A 19,902-nucleotide genomic window follows, 5' to 3' on the forward strand; every position below is an offset into this window, starting at 1 on the left:
AAGGCAAAAAATTGTTATTTATACAGAATAATTAACAAAAAAAAGTAAAAATCCAGCTTAGCGTAAGGACACAAAAGATTGACCAGTGTTACCTGACATGGGTCATCGCAGGAGTCCCTTTCGCTCACCCCCTTGAAGACATGGTATAGTCCCAAAATGTGGCCCATCTCATGGATCATGGTGTTGTGGTGGCCAATGGTACCAAAGTAGGACGGGTTCAGTACCATCCCACCTGAGGACAAACGATAACATTCACAGTGTGGCTCATGACATAACATAAGATACAAATGTGAAGATTTTCAAGACTGTAACAGCTCATTGCACCACTCTGACAGAATGTAAGGATGTGGAAAAACTGTCTTTCAACAGGTAAAACAGTTCAATACCAAGAAATCCCCATATTCAGCTCCTGTTCTCTATCTAAAAACACAAGACCATGTTCTGATCTATTACCATGCCCATTTATTAAGATTTCACCCACAGCAGCAGCTCAACTGATGACAAAGAAATGCTGTACTTTACTGCTAGCATGCTGGCATTTTCAAAGGAGAAACAGACCACCATAGCAAAAAAGATTAAGAACTGTGACATTTAAAACCAATTAGGAATGAAGTAAAACTTTAGTGCTTTAAACCAAACACAGGAAACAGTATACGGCATGGTGGATATGGGCCATTTCTGCCCGCCTCGAATGCCATTCCTCTGCAAATGCACAAAAGAAATACCATGGCCACTGAAGAGGATGAAATCCAAATCAGAAAATCACTCAAAAACAATGGAGGGCACGTCAACATCGCAAACATTATACATTGCGTTTAAATACTTTGTCTCATTCGATTACCAATGGAAAAAGGGAAAAGAGTGCAGTGGAAACATACTTGTTGGTCTGTCCATTACTGAGCAGGATATCTGACAAACATGTGAACAGATCGAGATGAAGCATGAACAATAAGAGATTTGTTTTTTCTTAACGGGGCAGAATAAGGCCTTTTTGGACAGTTTTGCTGATGCACCTCTTTGAATGAAAAAGGAATTCTGTTAGTATTTATTTTTTTATTTTTGCACTATAAAAAAATGTAAAATGAATTAGAAAATTAAAGGCTGAATCAAAATCCAAATCCAAAGATAGAATCCAAGAATTCCAAAGATAGCAATTTTAAAATCTGCTATGGTTTTTGGGCTCTGGTGAATTCCTCACAAATGGCCTTTAAGTGGAGATACAGGTTTTCTGCAGCATGCTGATAATCGCAGAATCAAGACCAGACATGACAGTTATTGGTTTTCTAATTAGAAACAGTGTGTTTAGTGGTGAAGACATTGAACAAAGAAGACATTAAATGCGAAGACACTAAACAACAGGGCCTCCGGAGACGACTTGTCATCCGCTAACTTGTTTTTAAACAGGCACAGATGCTGAGCAACTGAAACAAACGTCAAGAAGGAGACATTCAGAACAGGACTATGTTCAAATAACAGTTTAATTTGAAAATCTAACATCTACTCTGACAGTAAAACTGGTAGCATGAGAGGAAATTGATACTTACTTCAAGCCCATTCATCAACAGAACAATGACGTATTACCCCAAAGTGGAACTATGGGCTTTTAGAACAGTTGCACAGCAAAACCAGTCAAAAGTTAAGTCTAATTATTTAAGTAAGTCAAATTTTGATGACTGATTTTCATATCATCCTGCGTTTGAAGGGAACTGTTGCTCCTCCTGTGGTGCCGTCAGTGTGAAACAAATGTGATTTGGCAAAGAGCTGTGTCTCTGCTTTCCCATCAAAGAAGTCAAATAATGGTTCCACTTTAAATGAATACATCTGCATAGAAATCCAATTTAAAAGCAGGAATTGGGCAAAGGTCCGTTCAACATAAAGATGCATCTTTGCATCCATGTTTCAAAATAAGTGGTGACTTATTTTTATTGATCTGATAAACGCAAATATAAACTTTGCTTGAGCGGTTTTGCTTTGACTACGCCGTGTGAGCATTCTGGCATTATTTCATGGTATTTTTTTGGACATAAATGTCTTTGGAAGGCAGCTGAAATACATTTGTGCAAGCTAATTTGATTTGTGTATAGCCTAAAAGACTACAGCTAACAATTATTTTCATTGAATCAAGCAGTTATGTTTTAATTACTCAATTATCAATTTATTATTATTACTTTTCTAAAAAAAAAAAAAAAAAAAAAAAAAAGCCTAGCACCAAGGTGCTGGGAATGTTGCAGGGTAAACGCGGGATGAAGATCATACACTGATGGTATGAACACTGTCCTACCACATCTGACTGATGCTCTGCTGAGTCAACATATGGAGGCTGGATAGAGAAAAGAGACATTTCTTGAAAACATCTTTATCGCATTAATGTCAGTTTGTGACTTTCCATCATCATGTTGCAACAGAAATCAATCAACCAATCGGCAGTTTTCTCCTCAGTTTGAGTGATAACAGATCCTCGTCTTCTTGTTCTCCACTAACAAGGACAGAATAAAACGTGGCGATTTGTTCTGAATGTACGTCACATCCCCGTCCCCACACCAATGTACTGAGCGATGCAAGCTATATGCTATAAGAGGCTTCCAGCATGTACAACATTTTCTTTCAAAGATAAAGCTTCCACTGAAGGTACATCTACCCACTGTACGTCCTGCTTTTGAGTCCACTTGCTACTTTACACCAGCACGAGAAGAGAAGAAATGCATAAATAAAAAACAGCTGGTAAGTGGACATGGGTGGCAACAATGGTGCAAAGTCCACACTGCAGCTTGTTTGTTTGCTTGCTTGTTGTTGGGTTGATTAGCCCTTTCCAGTGGAAAGGGGCCTATTGACTGGAAGAGGTGAAACACTCTGCCAGCTCCGATTGCTCACCCCATCTCGATTGAATATTGCTGAAGAAGACAGCAAGGAATGGACGGCGAGGAAAGAGATGAAGGGATGGATAAAAAGAGAAAGAGAAGAAGAAAATAATGACTGAACCGAGAAGAAAGAGGAAGACAGAAAACTGAGAAAATGGTATAGAAAACAGGCTGAAGTACAAAGGGGAATGAAGACATAAGCATGTGGGGATGTGACATTTCTGTGTAATATAGTCGTCTGATAAAATTCCACTTACCTTGGTGGGTCAGAGCCTCCTTCGCCCATGGCCAGGTGGCAGCTCCTGCCAGCTCTTCTCGCACCGAGTTGCTGGCAAAGAAAACATTGAGTGTGTCAGTGCCGCTCAGGTGTAGCTCCTCCTTCAGCTCTTTCACACTCATGTAGGCCCTGCAGGAAAGGAGAAAGAAGGAACATGACGATATTAGAACGCTCTTGGCAGTCCTTATGATGGGCTAGTGAGATCATGTGATCACTGTCCTGAACATAAAGCTGATACAGTGGGTGAGAATAAAAGCATTTCCAACATCTATTTTTTGCTCCATCACTCTTTTACATTTTAAAGTACACTGAGCTACATAGCGATTATACACTGTGTAACATTATGCTAAAGGTTTTCAATGTCTGTGTTCTTATTACTGAAACAGACAAATGAAACAAGGAGCCAATTTCCCCAAACATGGTGCATAAAGAAAAACGCCAGTTCACTGTTTTACCGGACGATGGAAGAGCTGCTTCTGTGTGTTTGAGAACTTGGTTCAGGACAAATTTAGCCGAGCTTGGCGAGAGAGAGAAATACGTGAGTAGTTTCCTTAAAAAAAAAAGAAAAAAAAAGACCAAAATATTACAGTTTTCCTGTGCGCGTGACCAAAAGTGAGACATCATTTCTGCTCATCTCAGTGCAGGGCATCTCTCTAACAGACGACAGCTTGCTCCAATCCATCAACATCTGTCTCTGCCTGTGTAGCTTCCAAATCATAATTGTTTGAATTGGTCAGGGTACTTCAAACCACTGTCCCCTGCAGCCCACCACCCCCCACCTCCTTCGCCCTCTCCCTCTCTCTCTCTCTGACTGTGATTAATTGCACTGGAGGCACTTTGATGTGTGGAGCCGACTTTGTTTTTCTATGGCTGCGGTGATGTCACATGCCATTTTCCTCCTTTGCTTTCATAGCTGGAGAGCTTTTGCACCTACCTTCCTTCCTGAGAGCTTTACAGTGGGGTCTCGCTGACTGCCCATTTCATGCATGCCAGACGGTTAAGGCTTTTAGCTGAGCCTCCTGTGTTTTTCTTGAGCATTGCAAATGCAAATGTGCATCTGCAGTATGTATATGCATTTCTTTGCATCTGCTTTATACAGAGTAATAGCTATCAACACTTCCACTGGTGCCTCAGTATAGCTTTGGGTCAAATCAGTTCATATTTAGAAAAATACATTTTGTTCAATGTGTGAATCATTCATAATTTTTTTTTTTTTTTTTTTTGCAAAGTCTTGTTTTCGTCCATCTCACACAGGCAAAGCTTTGAATTTAAGTGTTTTTTGATGGTTATATAACGTAATGGATTATTGTTTCATGTTGTATTTCTCAAGCGGGGAGTTAAGGTTTTATGTGATTGATCAACTTCAGCTGTGGGGCTAACTTTGTTAAAATTACTAAGCCATGCTTTAATCTTTACCTCAGTCACTTCAAGTGTGTTTCAATCATTTGTTTTATGTTGGTTTCTTTGAGAGATGTTAAGGTTTATGCCTTTGATCAAGCTCAGCTGTGGAGCTAAATTTATTGATATTACTTAACCGTGCTTCAATTTTAAAAGGTTTAAAAGTGCTCATTTTTTTTAAGGTTTTTTTATTTTTTATTTTTTTTATCCGAAATATAATTTCTATAATTGCTCATTAAAAATACTCTTCAGCTCTGGCTCAGTGCTGCTTACAATGTTCCAATAGCCTGGAGGATAGACAGGTGAGCTTGTGACTGTAACATCTAAGCTTTCAGCTGGGAAACATCTAGAAGGATGAAATAAGAGGGCAGTAATCCCCACTCTCCCATACACTACTGTCCATGTACCATTAAGTGAGGCAATTCAGCTCTAAATTGGTCCAGAGGTGTTGCTCAGCAGCCAAGAGCCTTGCATGTGTGTAATCCTCCCCCTAATGCAATCCCTCCCTGAGTGCATGTGTTGTACTGTAAATAAGAAAGTGTTTTCTCAGGCACTTTGCCTGCCTAAATGAGGTTTAAGATTTAAGATGCTTCAGGGAAACCCTGCTCTCACTCCCTTACCGAAGCCGAGTTCAGCCGAGGCTGCATGCAGTATCCATCACCCTAGCCTCTGCAATTACAAGTGGCAGAAAGTTGACCACTAAAGAGTTGACTCTTCAACTTCTGAGACTCAGAGGATGCCTCAATGGAAGTCTAAGGCCAACCTGGCAGAAAATAAGCGGCTCTACACGACTGAAGGTAAAAACCCTGGTTGTGTATTAACAAAATTACCATTTGTGGGCAAGTCAAACACTGTGTGAATCAACAGCAGAGTCAGCACCAGCACTGTCACCATGTCAAACTGTAGATGTGTGTCCACTTTAAATATTATTGTTGACAAGTCAGTTACAGAACCCTCAAGAATCAGGAGACGGACTCTAAAAATACCACACCAACAGCACGCAGCAGTTTTAGCATATACTTTTCTGTGCACTTCACTTGCCTTTGTACAATGTTATGTGCTGAAATAAAGTAAATACAAGGCTTCTACAATCCAACCAGTTGTTCCACAGTTCCTGATGAATGCAGTGCGAGGAGAAGATACCAGCACTCACAGGCAATACATCAAAAATCACTTTTATTGCGTGAGAACAGAGTGCTGAAGTGCCAGAGCGTCTGAGCACATGCTGAGAACCAGTCATCCACTACAAGTAGTCAGGTTTGCATGCAGCAACGTTTCAAAGCTGGAGACGCGTGTGACAGCCAGGTCAACACCAAACCTGTCCAGCTGTTGTCCAATCACAGCTTAGCAACTGGGCATGGCAGGCCTGTCAAGCTTTGGCTTTCTCAATAAGAGGAAGCAGTGAGCACGAGGCTGTAGTAGGCGTGGTAAGAGTGAGACCCAGTATCTTAAAGAGCAGAGATGTAAGGAATGGATTAAACACTCGTCTGTGCTGACATAATCATTAGCATATCCAGCTAACTAACAGTAACCTAACTTTTCATTACTTCCATGCCCAAGCAGCATTTTTTAAAGCTTTGTTCATGATAGCTCATCGACACTATAGTATTTTCTCACTGTGCGATCACCTTTTATGGATTTGGATTATTGGAAGTTTACACCCTAGCAACCCCTACATATGACGCATATTTACGACCCTTTAACAGGGTTCTTGCTTTAAAACGAGACAGCTGGAGACAGTAAAAAGTCAGATGGAGATGGCATTTTCAACCAAGTCATGGAACTTACCTTGGCTTAATTAGTTTGCTAGCTACAGCTGATAAAATCTACTAGTGACATTTGTCATTTCAGAAGGCAAAATCAGCAGTCACCTGTTGAATTGAGAAGCTGGCTTTGCCGACATTTTGCCTAAAACAAAGACTTTTGATGGCAAATGCGCGACCATTATCACTGTAGACTGCTTATGTGTCATGCCAGATCAGCGTCAGATGCAGAGCTGCGTTCTCTGTCATGGGAAACATTGCCGCTACAGTATGTTTTTATTAGTGAGTAAAACATGAGTACAATAAAACTTGATGAGAATAAAATCTGAGATTCGCGCGCACGTAAAGTGTCAAACAAGGTTGGAACGGGTTTGTTCTTCCAGGGGAGTTGCCTGGAGCTCTTTGCACACAGCTGAACTGTCCAGAATTTGCTAACAGTTTTTGGTTAGTAAATCCTGGACATGCATCTTAGCATAAATGGACATGATGTCCCCCACCACCCCGTCGCTCCCTCTCCACCCTTAACTCTCTCTGTCTGTCTTTCCCCTTCCTGCTCCCTTTTCTTTATTGTCATGCCAGAATCTGCAGTGTACCTGGCCATCACTCTACAACTGGCTCTCCACAACAAATTTGTGTCGTGACAGCAGCTGGCTCCAAAAACCTCTGGCCCTGTACTGGCCAGCAGCAGCTGCACACATATAGGGTCCCACAATCTGAATACCTGGCCAAGAGCACAGAGCGAGGGGGGGGAGAGATATCAAAAACCCAGATCCCAAACATAAAAATGGTCCAGTGCTCCACAGATGCCAGCGAAATGTCATCCTCACATTAATTCTCTCTGTGCCTGAGAAAGCTGCGAGTGGGATACAGGGACACACACTCACACACATGAATGCATGCAGGCGTGTTGAAGCGCTCACACATGAGCATTTTCAACAAACTGGGGTCAGGACCTTTCCAGAATACCTACACTACTGCTAGTCCACTGGGCCAAGCTTTTACAGCACTCTGGCCTCCTGTGTATTGGCTGTTCATGTTGTTCTTAGTTGAGGGTCAGGAGCTCATGGACAGGGACTCTGGCAAGAGTCGCTGCAGGAGTCACATCACTGCATAGAAGTTCACACCTACTGCGGCTTTTGACTTTTGCTTTCAAAATCTGAACAGCAGCGGCTTTACTTATGACAGTCTCTCACGCAAACAAAAGAACCCAGATCAAATCCAGAGGCATGATTTATACAAGCGTGCTGACATCGACATCAACACATTACGATGATCCCTCCAATTCCCTGTCATATGTAAAAGCGAAACGGATTTCAATTATGACCTAAAGGTAAGTGTGGTGGATATATTTTCAGTTCTTCTTCTTTGCAATAACCATCAAATTAAATCTAGAATAAATCACTGAGCGGTTTTCTATAATTGAGGCCAAAGAACCAGACCCCTGCTTGTGCAAAACAACAGAGCAGAGTGCTGTCTGCTTTCCAGCTTTTTTCATTAGTGTCCATCTCTCTGCAGGGTAGAGAGCTCAGGCTGAGAAGGGGGAACATCTGACCATAACAACTACCAAACCAAATTTTTCCCTGTCTGTCTCACAGCATCTATCCCACCAAGCTCATGCGAGGGCAACATAAATTACCATTTACTTATGACGCACTTCAAGAACGTCCTGCATATGGCCAAGCAATGAGACCACACACATGCAAGCCAAGTTTTTTTTTTTTTTTTTCTTTTCACTTTTACCTAACTTTAACCTGTGTCTTCCAGGGACAGTCAACCAAGCACCATGTTCTTTTCCAGCAGCAGCCTGTTTCACATTCACACAGCTGCACATATTCACACCTGGGAGTTGCACAGTACAACCACAGTCTCTTATTGTTGGCCATGTGGACACGTCCAGATCAACTTGTCCTCTTCTGTTGGCCGCTGACTCAGCTGCACATTGAGTGAGCTGCTCGAGGGCACTTTGTGTTTTGGGTCAGAAAAGTGAAGAAGCAATGAACTCCTGGTTACTACTTTGCTTCCTAAATCCAAATTTGGTAGTTCAAGCTTAAAGTTTAAACCGTTGATCTGGTCAAAAGCATGCTTCGCTAACCTGTCGGCTAATGCTACAGGCTACTATTACAAACAGCCGGAGCAAACCCAGGAAGAAAGGATGCGGGTGATCAGAGGTGACTGAGGCCACTCTTCCAGCTTCCTTTCCTCTTTTTCATCAGGAGGGAAATAAATATAGTGATGTGGTGTTTGGATGCATTACTGCACGACTTAATGAAAAAAACAACATTGCTGCAGGAAATGTAAGACCACCAAGACAGCAAAAACATACCAACATATATCTGTACATGGTGTGTGTGTGTGTGTGTGTGTGTGTGTTTATGTGTGTATGCTGTTTATGTTTATGTGTGTAACGCCTTCCCTTTGTGTCTAGCCATCCTCTAATGGCAACAAGTTTTGTCTGCCCCCTTTATTCGCAGTGCAGCAACTATAAGGCACCACGGTCAGTCGTTTCTAAGAGAATGTGATGATGTGAACATAAAAACACATCAGTTTATCTTAAAAAAGTAGCCTTTGATCAACATATGTTTTCTGCCCTCTCATACCCTTTCCGTGCTTGTTAGGACTGTGCTGCCTCCACTTTCTTTTGTTTGCTAATAATAAACATGATTTGAAACTAAAGGAATCAGTAGTTAGTCTTGAAGCAAATGCCAAAGTTGTCATGTGTGATTTGGAATCATCCTTTGTATTTATGACCTAAACTATGAAAAACTGGATTTATTTTTCCAGTTGTGGAATAGTGCTGTAAACACCAAGTCAACTTAACGTTCTACATTATTTTACTCTTTTATTCCTCAAGACGATGACTTTTCTTTGTGATACAGTGCATTATTATATACACCAATTCAGAGGTTCAACAAGGGTTGGATTATGGTGCGAGTCGTTGCAATAACAAATCCTGTAAATTGGTAAAGAAAGGTCCATTTGACCAAAGCGTAAATGGAAAAAAAAGCTGGAGTATTCTAGTGGTTTCAAAAACATTAATGCATCCTTGTGTTAAGCTGTCACACTCTGTCAGCTCTCGACATCAAGCGCTAAATCTATCGTTTTAAAAAACAACTCCAGTTCCCATGCTCTGTTTCCCAGTGGCACACTGTAAGGCTTGTGGTTGTAATTTGGATTAAGGCTCGGGCCTTTAAGAACCTGGGCCGACGACTTCATGGCGAGACTTCATGCAAGCTATTTGGAACTCTGCATGAGCCTGTCTGTCAGAGCAAATGGAAGGCAGCGGGCCGCCGCTCGAGTTGTTTAGCAAAAATAAGTGTGTACTTTGGCCTCTTAACCCACCATCCCCGCTTCACAGAGCTCTCTCTAAAACCACTGGGGAAAGTGAGAGCACCAATTTGTACGTGTAGCATGTTGAGCTGTTTAGCATTGTGTATCTCTGCTGAAGCACTGCAGCGTGCTCAGGCAGACATTCACCTCACGGGGAGAAATAGTCTTATTAGTGGGCATTTATGCCCAGAGACTCCTTACCTCTGGAAAGACGTCCTCACTGGCTGAAATACTTTTCCCTCTGGTGCTTTCTCTGCTCTGTCTCTCCAACTATGCAGCCTTTTAGGTTTTTCTCTTGTCTTAACATAAATTCATGTACATGGATGGACTGACTGACACTGAACATTCAGTAGATTTACTTAAAATGCTCTAAAAAATTTGAACCTGAGTCCCTTTTTGTCTTTTTCAATCATGGATCAAGATGATCACTCTTACTTTGATTCCACTGTGTTTCTTTAAATAAAATAATGAATAAATAAATGACCGTAAATCAAATAAAGGCACGGTCCCTTACTTACCTCTGGCACAAAGAGAAGTAGGCCTTTATTTCTAATTTCCGTTGCCCTCTGATACATGCAAACTCAACTTTTATCATAACAATATGGTAAGGTCACATTTATATTATGTCTCCTCTCTAACACAAATATTGTTTTAATTCACTAATTATCTCCAATCGCTTCCATTTAGCAATTTTTTGGGATTGGAGCTATAGCACGGTACTGTTAGTGAAACTCAACACTTCCTGTCACATTAAAAGTCTTCCAGGGATTCAGTGGGCATAATCCCTTCCTTTCCTGGTAGGCTTTTAATGTGATATAATCTGCAGCAGCAGCGTGCTGAGAATGACAAGACTAGTCTTTTAACCTCACCTGTCAGGGGACTCCGGATCGAAACAGGTCTTGAGGACGTCGGTGACCTCTGGGTCACAACAATCTCCGTCGTCATAGTCATAGTGTATACTGTTGCACTCCATGTTACAAACTCCATCCTGTCTCTTCCAGTTGTAACAGGGCCCCAGTCTAAGGCAGTCGCCCCCGTCATGGCCCGTCCTTGGGTGGTCGCACTCAGGGTCACACTGGCGGTTCCCAATCTTCCCAATTCGACAGTTGCTGAGGATAAACTGCTGTCGGAGGCTGGAGTTTTTTACGGTGTGCAAGTTCAGATCCAGGGTGATGTTGTAAGGGCGAAAAGCCTCAGTCAGAGCCTGGTGCTGGAGCTCGATCTGGGCTTGAGACACGGTGGGGTTGCTGCCGTCGTCGTCTGAAAGGTTGACAATTCGGTAGCGAACTCGCTTGGAGGCACGGAGCTGCCAGTTGTTGTTGTAGCCAAAGATTATGTCGGTGTTGTCGCAGGGTGTCAGGCCACAGGGTGGCGGCAGGAACGACGAGACAAGTTCTTGTTCAGGAACAGGAGTGGTGATGACGGCTGGATGGAGGCCAACTTTGTATGGAGTCCATAGCTGTTCCACCTCAAAGTTAGAAGACAATGTTTTAATTCACTTTAAAACTATTTCCAACCCATATTCAATATATAACAATTAAATACGTAATGCTTTATAATTTTCCTAAAATGAAACAACTGATTTCTGCCAAGACAAAACAACTGAAAGTGTAGGAATGAAATGTAGTCAGTTACATTAGTGAAGTCAGCCCACATCGCCAAGAGTGGCTCGCTTTTGTCAGTTTGAAGTGGCCGGTTGAGCAGGTCCTCATGAGAGCGGGCATAGCCCCATAAGACCACACCCCCTACGTGGCCTCTGAAGCTGTGTCCCTGATCTGATTGGTTACTGCCGAGGAAGAGAGTCCTGCACGTCTTCATGAAGGGACTGTAGAGATTCCCAGACTGGAGACTGCTCTCTCCCACCTGAGAGGAGAAACGACAGCCAAATCAACGTCTCTCCATTTCATTACGTGAAGAATATAACAAACGATTGATGGCCTATTCCAAAGCCAATTTTCTAATTTCATTAGACTTTTAAAGGCGCTATTAGCATGAAGTCACCCAGGTTCACTGCTGCCAATGTTGGGGCAATGTCACTTGAGAAGCTCTCCATCTGGTTGTCAGCAAAATGACGGCATGTTACATATTCACTCTATTCCCTGGACTCTCTGATTGGCAGCAACTACAACAGCTGACACATTAATCAGGTGTCCCGGCCTCCGTCAAATGACACGTCCAGCTGCTTGCATGTCAAAATTATAATGCACTGATGGACTGTTCATTCATTAACATCAGCTCTGTTACTCAAAGATGTCATTATTGATAAGTTTAGGATGGATAAATGAGAAATTAGGATAGGCTCTCACTCTGTCCTATGAGCTTTGTCTATAACTGGCATGAATAAACATCTTGATGGTAGAAAGTTTGACAAAGCAAACCCAACTCAAGGTCTACTTACTCATTATTAGCCTTATCAAACAGTCTTCATCAGTTTGCTCAGTTGTCATGAAGATGACTTTTTGTCCACGTTGACATAAGCATGAAAGACCATTCTTGACCTTGGAAATAGATGCGGATCATGTAATATGGGTGAAAAATAATAATAAATCTTGAATCTTGAGTTGGGATTGCTTCGTCAAAGCGCTGTCACTTTATCCCAGTGATCAACAAGTTGAAAGTGAGTAAGTAAATGACCAAATTCAACCACACTGTGAACCAAAGTTCACCCATGCACAAACACCACACACCTTAGCTCCGTCAACATACAGGGTCATGTTGAGGCCGCTGTAAGTGGCCATCAGGTGAGTCCAGGCATTGGCTCGGTACCGCTGGTGGCTATAGACAGTAGTGGATTTTAGAGCTCGGTCTGTGCGAAGCGTGAAGTAGAACCGTGCATCTTTGGTGCCAGCAGGTTCCACAGTGCGGATGCCTACCGACCAGCCCTTCTCACTCAGCGAATGGGAACAGTTGTCAAAAACACCTATGACAAAGGGGAAATGGGGAAAGTAAAATAATTCTGAAAGAATATCAGTGGAAGAAAACATGCAAATATCCTCTTGCGGTGTCAAAGGACAGCAAATTTACAAATGGTCATTGGAAAATAAGCACAAAAAACAATCTTTCCGAGTGATTTCAGTCCTGCGGACAAAAGACAGTTGTGTGAGAGAGGCTTACAGCGAGGCTGAGGCACACAGATAGAGAGAGCAAGAGCGAGACAGAGAGAATAGACAGAGCCAGAGACAGCGGGAGAGAACAGAGAGGGGAAGAAGGACGGAGGCATTTCACTCAGCCAAGGCAAGGCCCTGATGTTTCCATCTGCTGTTGCAACAGACACACACAGATCCACATCTGCTCCCCAGATGTCTAACACTGGGACAGCGAAGGGTCAGGGAACCCCTTCACCCTCCTCAGCGCTGTATGTGTGTGTGCATGTGTACATGCTCACATGCATATGTGTGTAAAGTGGGCAATTGTAGCAAGATATCCCCAAGGAGGTGAGTTTCGTGGTTCAGCATTTAATTCAGTTAAAGAAAGCAGAGGTTAGGAGCTGCAGCTTTGAAGCGAATTAGATGACACTGCATGTTGCCTACTGCACAACCAAATGTAATTACATTAGTTTACATTACTATCACTCTGTGCATAGCTACAGTAACACATGGGATGCTAAAGGTGCTACATAGTGCACTTAATCATTGATAAATCAGCCATCCTTCACAGACACATTGCATCACCAAATCTGTATCACAAGGTCATGTCCTGGGAAATCTGCTGAATTGCTTTACAGCGAACAGGCTGTAGGTCCATTATTTCATGGCACACAACAGGAGGAGGCCATTGTTTGAATCAATCTTGACTTGAGTTACAGTTTTCAGCTTTCCATTCTGCAGCAGAAAGAGTCGCGACTGCCAAAAAAGTGACAACACTTTGTTTGGAACAGGAAACAACAACGTTTATGGGAAGTATGGTCTATTGTGAGACATTGTGCTAGCACACATATTAGTTCAAGGCTGCCATTCATCTCCAACGTGGTTTCACTTGTTTACCTCATCATAATATTGAATTTAATTAGGCGCTGATGTTTTAAAGCTGCATTATTTTTCTGGCCACTAGGGGGCAGCAGAACTAGCCAAAAACATAGTAACAGTATCACTTCCCCAAGTTGTTATGGCAAACATGTTAGCAAACCATTGGCTATTTACACAAATAGCTGTTCAGGAGCAACATCAGCATTCACTTGGCATCACACTAATGGCCGCAACTCCAATATTTACTTTCTTTTCAGCTTTGTTTTGGTCTCCACCCTCTCCCGAGGAAAACAGCTGGCTCTTTAGCTGCTAAACGCTCCACTTCAACAGCTACTCGCTTACTTTGTTTGTCTCCTGTGTCGTGCTGGGCAAGTGGCATACACTGTGGAAAAAATGAAAAGAATGCCTGCTGCAGCTGGGAACAAAGCTGATGAGAGCAGAGTCAACCAAACAGCCAAGCTATGGGCCAGAAATACAAAACAATGAGCTGAAAGACACTAAAACGCTCTTCTCGTAAATGGCGTTGCATACTGCAACATGTGCCACTGTAGCAATGATCTAAAAAGGCGTGTGTGTGGGCCCCATCACCACTGAGGCCCTCTTTGACCTGTTTTCAAGATGCCACCTTGTTCAATTACTGGAACTGTACTATTGGCCAATATTGGTCATTATTATCAGCCATTAGTACTGCCATAAATGTTGGTCAGAACGCAGTAAAATATCTAACACATACACATTATATATCCCATAATAATGCAGCACCATGGCAGCGCCTGGACTTTCACTGCAGACAACATTCTGCAACACATACAGTAACATGACAATAAAGGATGAAACAAATAGATTTATAAGATCATCACTGACCATTAAAAGACAAACTAATGTCAGTGTCATGTCTAGCCGAAACAATGGGAGTTTGTTTTTCACTGTATTCTCCAGATTCCTTTAGGACACTACAAAGAGAAAGGCCCATGCCACAAAATGCCGCCCTCACATAAGGAAGCAATGAGGGGGAAAAAGTTGAGTAATGGAGTCAGACCTTTGATCAGAGTAAATGTGAGTGGACATAACAGTTTGTGGTCTCTTTCACTATCTGGACAGCTGTGGTGCTGCACCATAGAGCTTTTCAATTTGTTTGATGTATGTGTTGTGTCAAATGGGCAGCTTTTCAAATGCAGCATTCTTGATGGTGGCTCGCTGGGAAAACAGTGATGTTCATCTTCATGTGAACAACCTGGTTAAATGAGGGAAATGATGAGGAGAGAGACTCAGTGAAACACACCGCCATCAATATGTTCATCATCCACCATCATCGCTGAAGTATGGTTATCCTGCAGCATTGTCATCGTCTTTGTCATTATCCTATCATACTCATTATAATGGCATCATTATTTTCCAAATGATTATCCTGTAATCGTCATCATTATAGTATTGTCAGAGTGGGTGTAACCAGAACCTAAAAAATGCCAAGGTCAAGAGGTTAAACAGGGGTAGTGCGAGCTATGGCGAGGGATCAAGCCAGAGGAGTCAGGACATGCTTTTCTGTGGTGGTCACTATGGTTTTGTCTTAACTTTGGTCGTTTGACTGCACGATTAGGCTTAAAACTGAGACCATTCATTGCCGTTCATGCACGGTAAACTTATGAACTGGGAAAAAACACACGCACACACAAAAATCTCAATACCGGAGTGTCAGTTTACCATTTTACTTCTTATGCTGACACATCTTGGCAAACAAGCCTTCATCAGAACACCACAAGGGTGGTACCCTCCTCTTTTTATAGACAGTAAGCTCTCGTCAGCTACTGTGTGCAGGGAACCACAGTGAGCTGTGTTTTCAGAGTTCATGAGTGCATATCCCACCGACAATACGAGAGTTTAGAGGCTGAAACTGATCCGTGTAAACATCCAATAACTACATCTTGTGTGATAACATGATTGTTATTAACATGAACACAAAACAGAAGCAAACAATCTTGATACTGATCCCTTAGATTTCTTTCTGCTTGCTTGTTTTAGTGTGACCAAGACCCGTTCTGACATTTTCAGCTGATAAATAAACCTTCCTCTCTGCTGGACAAGCTACAGTATGTCATGGTGACACTGTCTCTATGCCGTCAATGGTGAATGACAAATGTCCAGTGCAACTCCCCACAGGCCACAGTGACATCTTCAAATTTCCATTTTTGCCTGCAGTCCAAAACCCAGACATATTAAATTCACGATAACATAAATCAGGCATGTGAAACTGAGCAAATTCTCCCATTTGACAAGCTGAAAGCAGAGAATGTGTGGTAATATGACAAGCAATCATAATATAATAATCAAAATAGATTTTCTCTCAGTCAAATTAGAGATGAATCATCTGACTGTTTTCAGCACTAAATGTCACCATGTGTTCCTGAACACTGGGATGTCTGTCACTGCTGTCACCGTGTCTGCAGCGGAAGCCAAACGGTGTAAACTCTGGATAAACTTTGTCTGACCTTGACCACTATCTTTTCCTCGGAAACCACTGAAGGAGAGTTTGAGATTGCTGTTACAAGGGCAAGCCCAAATTCTGAGAGTGACTAGATACAGTATAGCTGTCACATGCAATTTTCAACAACATACAGTACATACAGCACCATGAACCTGTGTATGACAGTGAGATCCAGAGTGGAAGAGAACAAGCACACAGCAGGGAAGCAGACAGAGAAAGACCCTGAAGAGGCTGGATACTGACGGATGCTAGGCAGGCAGACATGACAGCCAACAGGAGGGTGATGTGAATATACTCCAACAGATAAAGACACAAGCAGAATGACCAGGCGGAGTGAGGTGTCACTTCTCTACCTACTGTCACAGGACATCCATCCCCACTTCAGTGTGTGGCTATGATCAGTTTTCACCCACCTGCTATGACTGCAGGGTTGCTCTGTCCTCCCTCGGGCTTCACCCACAGCTCCAGACTGAACTTGGCCCTCGGCAGCTCCAGCCCTGTGGCCGGCTTCACCCTCAGCTGCTCCCGACGCCCGCTGAAGTACAGGGCGGTCATCCAAGAGGGGGGCACCCGAGGCACGGGGCTCCCCCAGGGAGGGGAGCTGCCGGCGGGCAGGCTCGCCGGCGGGTCCGCCTCCTCCACCTCCCCGGAGTAGTCCTCGGTACCGTCCTCCAGGGTCCCGGTCGAGGACTGCTGGTCTCCATCTCCCTGCTGCAGCCTGTGGAGGACCTGGACCCCCCTGGAATTTGTTGAGCTGTCGGGGAAAACTTTGTCCCAACTGGAGTTGCCCTTTTCCACGTAAGGAAACGTCCCGTCGAGGCTGCGGCTCAACCTGGAGCGGGAACCGCGGGAGGACGGCGCGCGGCCCGAGGACGAGGCTGTCTGCCGGTCGCCTTTCAGCAGAGACACCCCGGGCTGTTGTGTGGCGTTTATACTATCATAATTTAGGTATCTCTCGTCATTTATGGAGCGTTTCTCATAATTCTGTTCAGGCAACGTAACGTATCCGTTCCCCGCTCCCACCGCTGCGTCCTCTCTGTCGCCCCAGCTTCCCTTATCCTGCCCCGCCGGTGCGACCCGGTGCACCCCGGTATCAAACCTGCACCCTTCTGCACAAACCGCAGGAGCGCTCTTAACAGTGTACAGCTCTCTCCGGCTTGTGTGTGTCCTCGGACGGGCCGCTGGAGGGCGGTGTTGGGACGGGGAGAGGGAGCGGGGTTGCCGTCGGGACCTCCAGACGCCGGAGACGGTGCAGGGTTCACCTGCTAGCCTGGAGAGCTCACGGTCTGCCCGCCTGGCCATGGCGCGTTTGTACCGGCTGAGTGCATCGGAGCGAACCGGGTTGAGCAGCCACGTGTTAGTGATGAGGACGAGGAAGATAGCCAGTAGTCTGATCAACAACATTTTCTCAGGTTAGGGAAGGTATTTTGCAGGGTTTTGTTGACGATAAAGGGAGGTGGGGGGGAAGCTCTTAAAAGTCTGCCACTGGTTTTCAGGTCAGCAGCAAGAGGTCTCACACCAGACTGTGGTTATTAGATTTATTTACGCACATTTACCCATCATCAAAGAGAACGCTGTTTTAGTTCGCCTGATTTTGCAATTTCAAATGAACCTCTCTTTTTTTTTTTTTAGTAAACAAATGAAGAGTAATCAAATATTAACTATCAGTGCATTCCGAAGGGATCAAACTAAAATAAGAAGATGTCACATTCAAAGTTTCTCACAAGGACTTATTGCATATTGAGGTTCTTGGTAGTATATGTTTGGTGTTGATTTTGAATGAAGTAGGCACTCCTGAAGAATCCCAGAAAACAATCAGATCAGCAGCTAAGTTCATCTAAATCCTGTCCTGGCGCAGCTGCAGTGAGTCTCCACTCCTGCACTTTGCGCGTATCTTCAGATGCGACGCTGTGCCTCCTTTGCAGTCATTGAGTCTCTGGGCTACTGTCTGCGAAATATCTGTAGCCTCTGTCACTTTGTTTCTGCCTACAGGTAGAAAAACGTCCCACTACCGGTGTTTCTCTCTGCCTTTCAGTAAGCTCATGAGGTAAGTTTATGTGAAGCGTCTCCACGCAGATTCCACTGATTCCCAATTTGATATGACCACAAACAGTTACTTTATCACAGAGGAAAATGTGGATGAGGTTCCCTTTGCTTTTTTTAAAAAAATGTCAGATTTTATTTGCGTGAATAAATCAGGTGGAATCAGATCATTTCACTCCATACTGACTTTGCACAAAGCCTCTAATTTTCTTTTTTTTTTACCTGACCATTGCGGCATCATTTAGTGCGTCCTGCTCCAAAATATGGCTGCAAGGTGAATCAGAGTAATAAAAAAAAGTCACTCCAGTGGCAAACTGAAGTGCAGTGCAAAGTGCCAGCCCTAAAACAGCTATCCTACTTGTTGAGCAGAGGCTCTTCTATAATTTCTGAGAGAGGACAAAATGATTAGTCCGTTAAATCATGGTTCGGCGTCTGCGCGTCAGCTCCTCTTGGTTTTGTTGTGCGTCTGTGTGCGCTTCAGAGAGTGACTTGCTGCTCCTCTGCACCGGTCCATGCAGTAGTAGTAATATCCTCCTCCATTCACTCCTCCATCTCTCTCTCTCTCTCTCTCTCTCTCTCTCTCTCCCTCTCTCTCTCTCTCTCATTCTCTCGAGTCCAAAGGGGTTTTTTTTTTTAATCAGGGAGCCCCTGCCCGCCCTGACATCACCAGTAGGGGAAGTGTGGTGGAGGTGGTGGTGGTGGTTGTGGTGGAGGGGTGGGTGGCGTCCTTCCCTTGCCTCACACTTGGGTTTTTACAAGGGAAATCCTCTTCTCTCCTCATCCCCCTGCCCAGTCCTGCGCTGTGCATCCCTCTGATGCAGAGGGGAGTCAGGAAAGAGGGTTGTAAAGTTTATTTATGTGTTTATTATTCCCGCTCTGACCTCATCCATCTATCCATCCATCTTCAATGGTATTCAGATGCTTTATTTAACTACAAGATTGTAAAAAAAAAAAAAAAAAAATCAGTTTTAAGAGACAGTCCTGCATTCAAAATGTTATCCACGGGAAATTACTAAAAGTAGCCAACTATACTTAAGATACATCTTGAGGTACTTTTACCTGAGCATTCTACTCCACAACACATCAGATTGTACTTTTTACTCTACAATATTTATTTGACAGCTTTAGTTACATTGCAGATTAAGATTTTGTGCAAAACGTAATACATCTTGTAAAATGCACACACTGCTGTGGATGAAACTGCCCACTTAGCAGAATATGCATAGCCGTTAAAATCAGCTCCACCTCAACTAACTTACTGTGAAATGCTACTTCGACATTGATGCACCAATAATAATAACATGTTGATAGTACGTACCTACTTGAAATTGAGGATTTTTATATTGCAGTTGGCTTATGTAAAGGCTTTGAGCACTTCCTCCACCACTGGCACAATGTTGTAAAGCAGAATTGTACAAATAACATTCTAAGTTATGTAAGCATCAACAATAAAAGTCCTTATTGAGAGGAAAATGTCTCCTGTGAGCGTTATGTCATTATACTGGATGATGCATTTCTGTGTGAGCAGCATTTTACTGTTAGCTGGTAAAGTTGGAGCTACTTTATAGAACTCTCTATATGGTTGGGCAGTTAAATCTATAGCAGTGCGTCATGGTTCATCGTTGGTTTTATATGTGAAGCCTGACGGTGCACGGCAACACGCTGTAAAAGAAATGCAGTTGTGTAAAAAGTGCAAAATTTGCCTCTGAAACGTAGTGAAGTTGAAGTATAAGCACAGTGAATGAACTGAGTTACTTTCCACTACAGTCTATATGCACATGGATGAATG

At 43.3% G+C, this 19,902-nt stretch overlaps 1 protein-coding gene across 1 annotated transcript in view; it reads right to left on the reverse strand.

Moving 5' to 3' along the window:
* Positions 1 to 17,653, reverse strand: part of pappa2 (pappalysin 2) — a 61,826-nt gene extending 44,173 nt beyond the window's left edge. Inside the window, exons 1-6 of the mRNA XM_076746017.1 lie at positions 16,484 to 17,653; positions 12,311 to 12,543; positions 11,259 to 11,486; positions 10,493 to 11,091; positions 3,116 to 3,264; positions 93 to 232 (exon numbers count right to left, since the gene is read on the reverse strand). Coding sequence (XP_076602132.1) covers positions 93 to 232; positions 3,116 to 3,264; positions 10,493 to 11,091; positions 11,259 to 11,486; positions 12,311 to 12,543; positions 16,484 to 17,474 — 2,340 coding nt within the window. The 5' untranslated portion in view covers positions 17,475 to 17,653. The remainder of the gene's footprint in view (positions 1 to 92; positions 233 to 3,115; positions 3,265 to 10,492; positions 11,092 to 11,258; positions 11,487 to 12,310; positions 12,544 to 16,483) is intronic.
* Between the last annotated feature and the right edge of the window lie 2,249 nt (positions 17,654 to 19,902).

The sequence above is a fragment of the Chaetodon auriga genome, chromosome 12 (genome assembly GCF_051107435.1).
Source record: "Chaetodon auriga isolate fChaAug3 chromosome 12, fChaAug3.hap1, whole genome shotgun sequence".
NCBI classification, from domain to species: Eukaryota; Metazoa; Chordata; class Actinopteri; order Chaetodontiformes; family Chaetodontidae; genus Chaetodon; species Chaetodon auriga.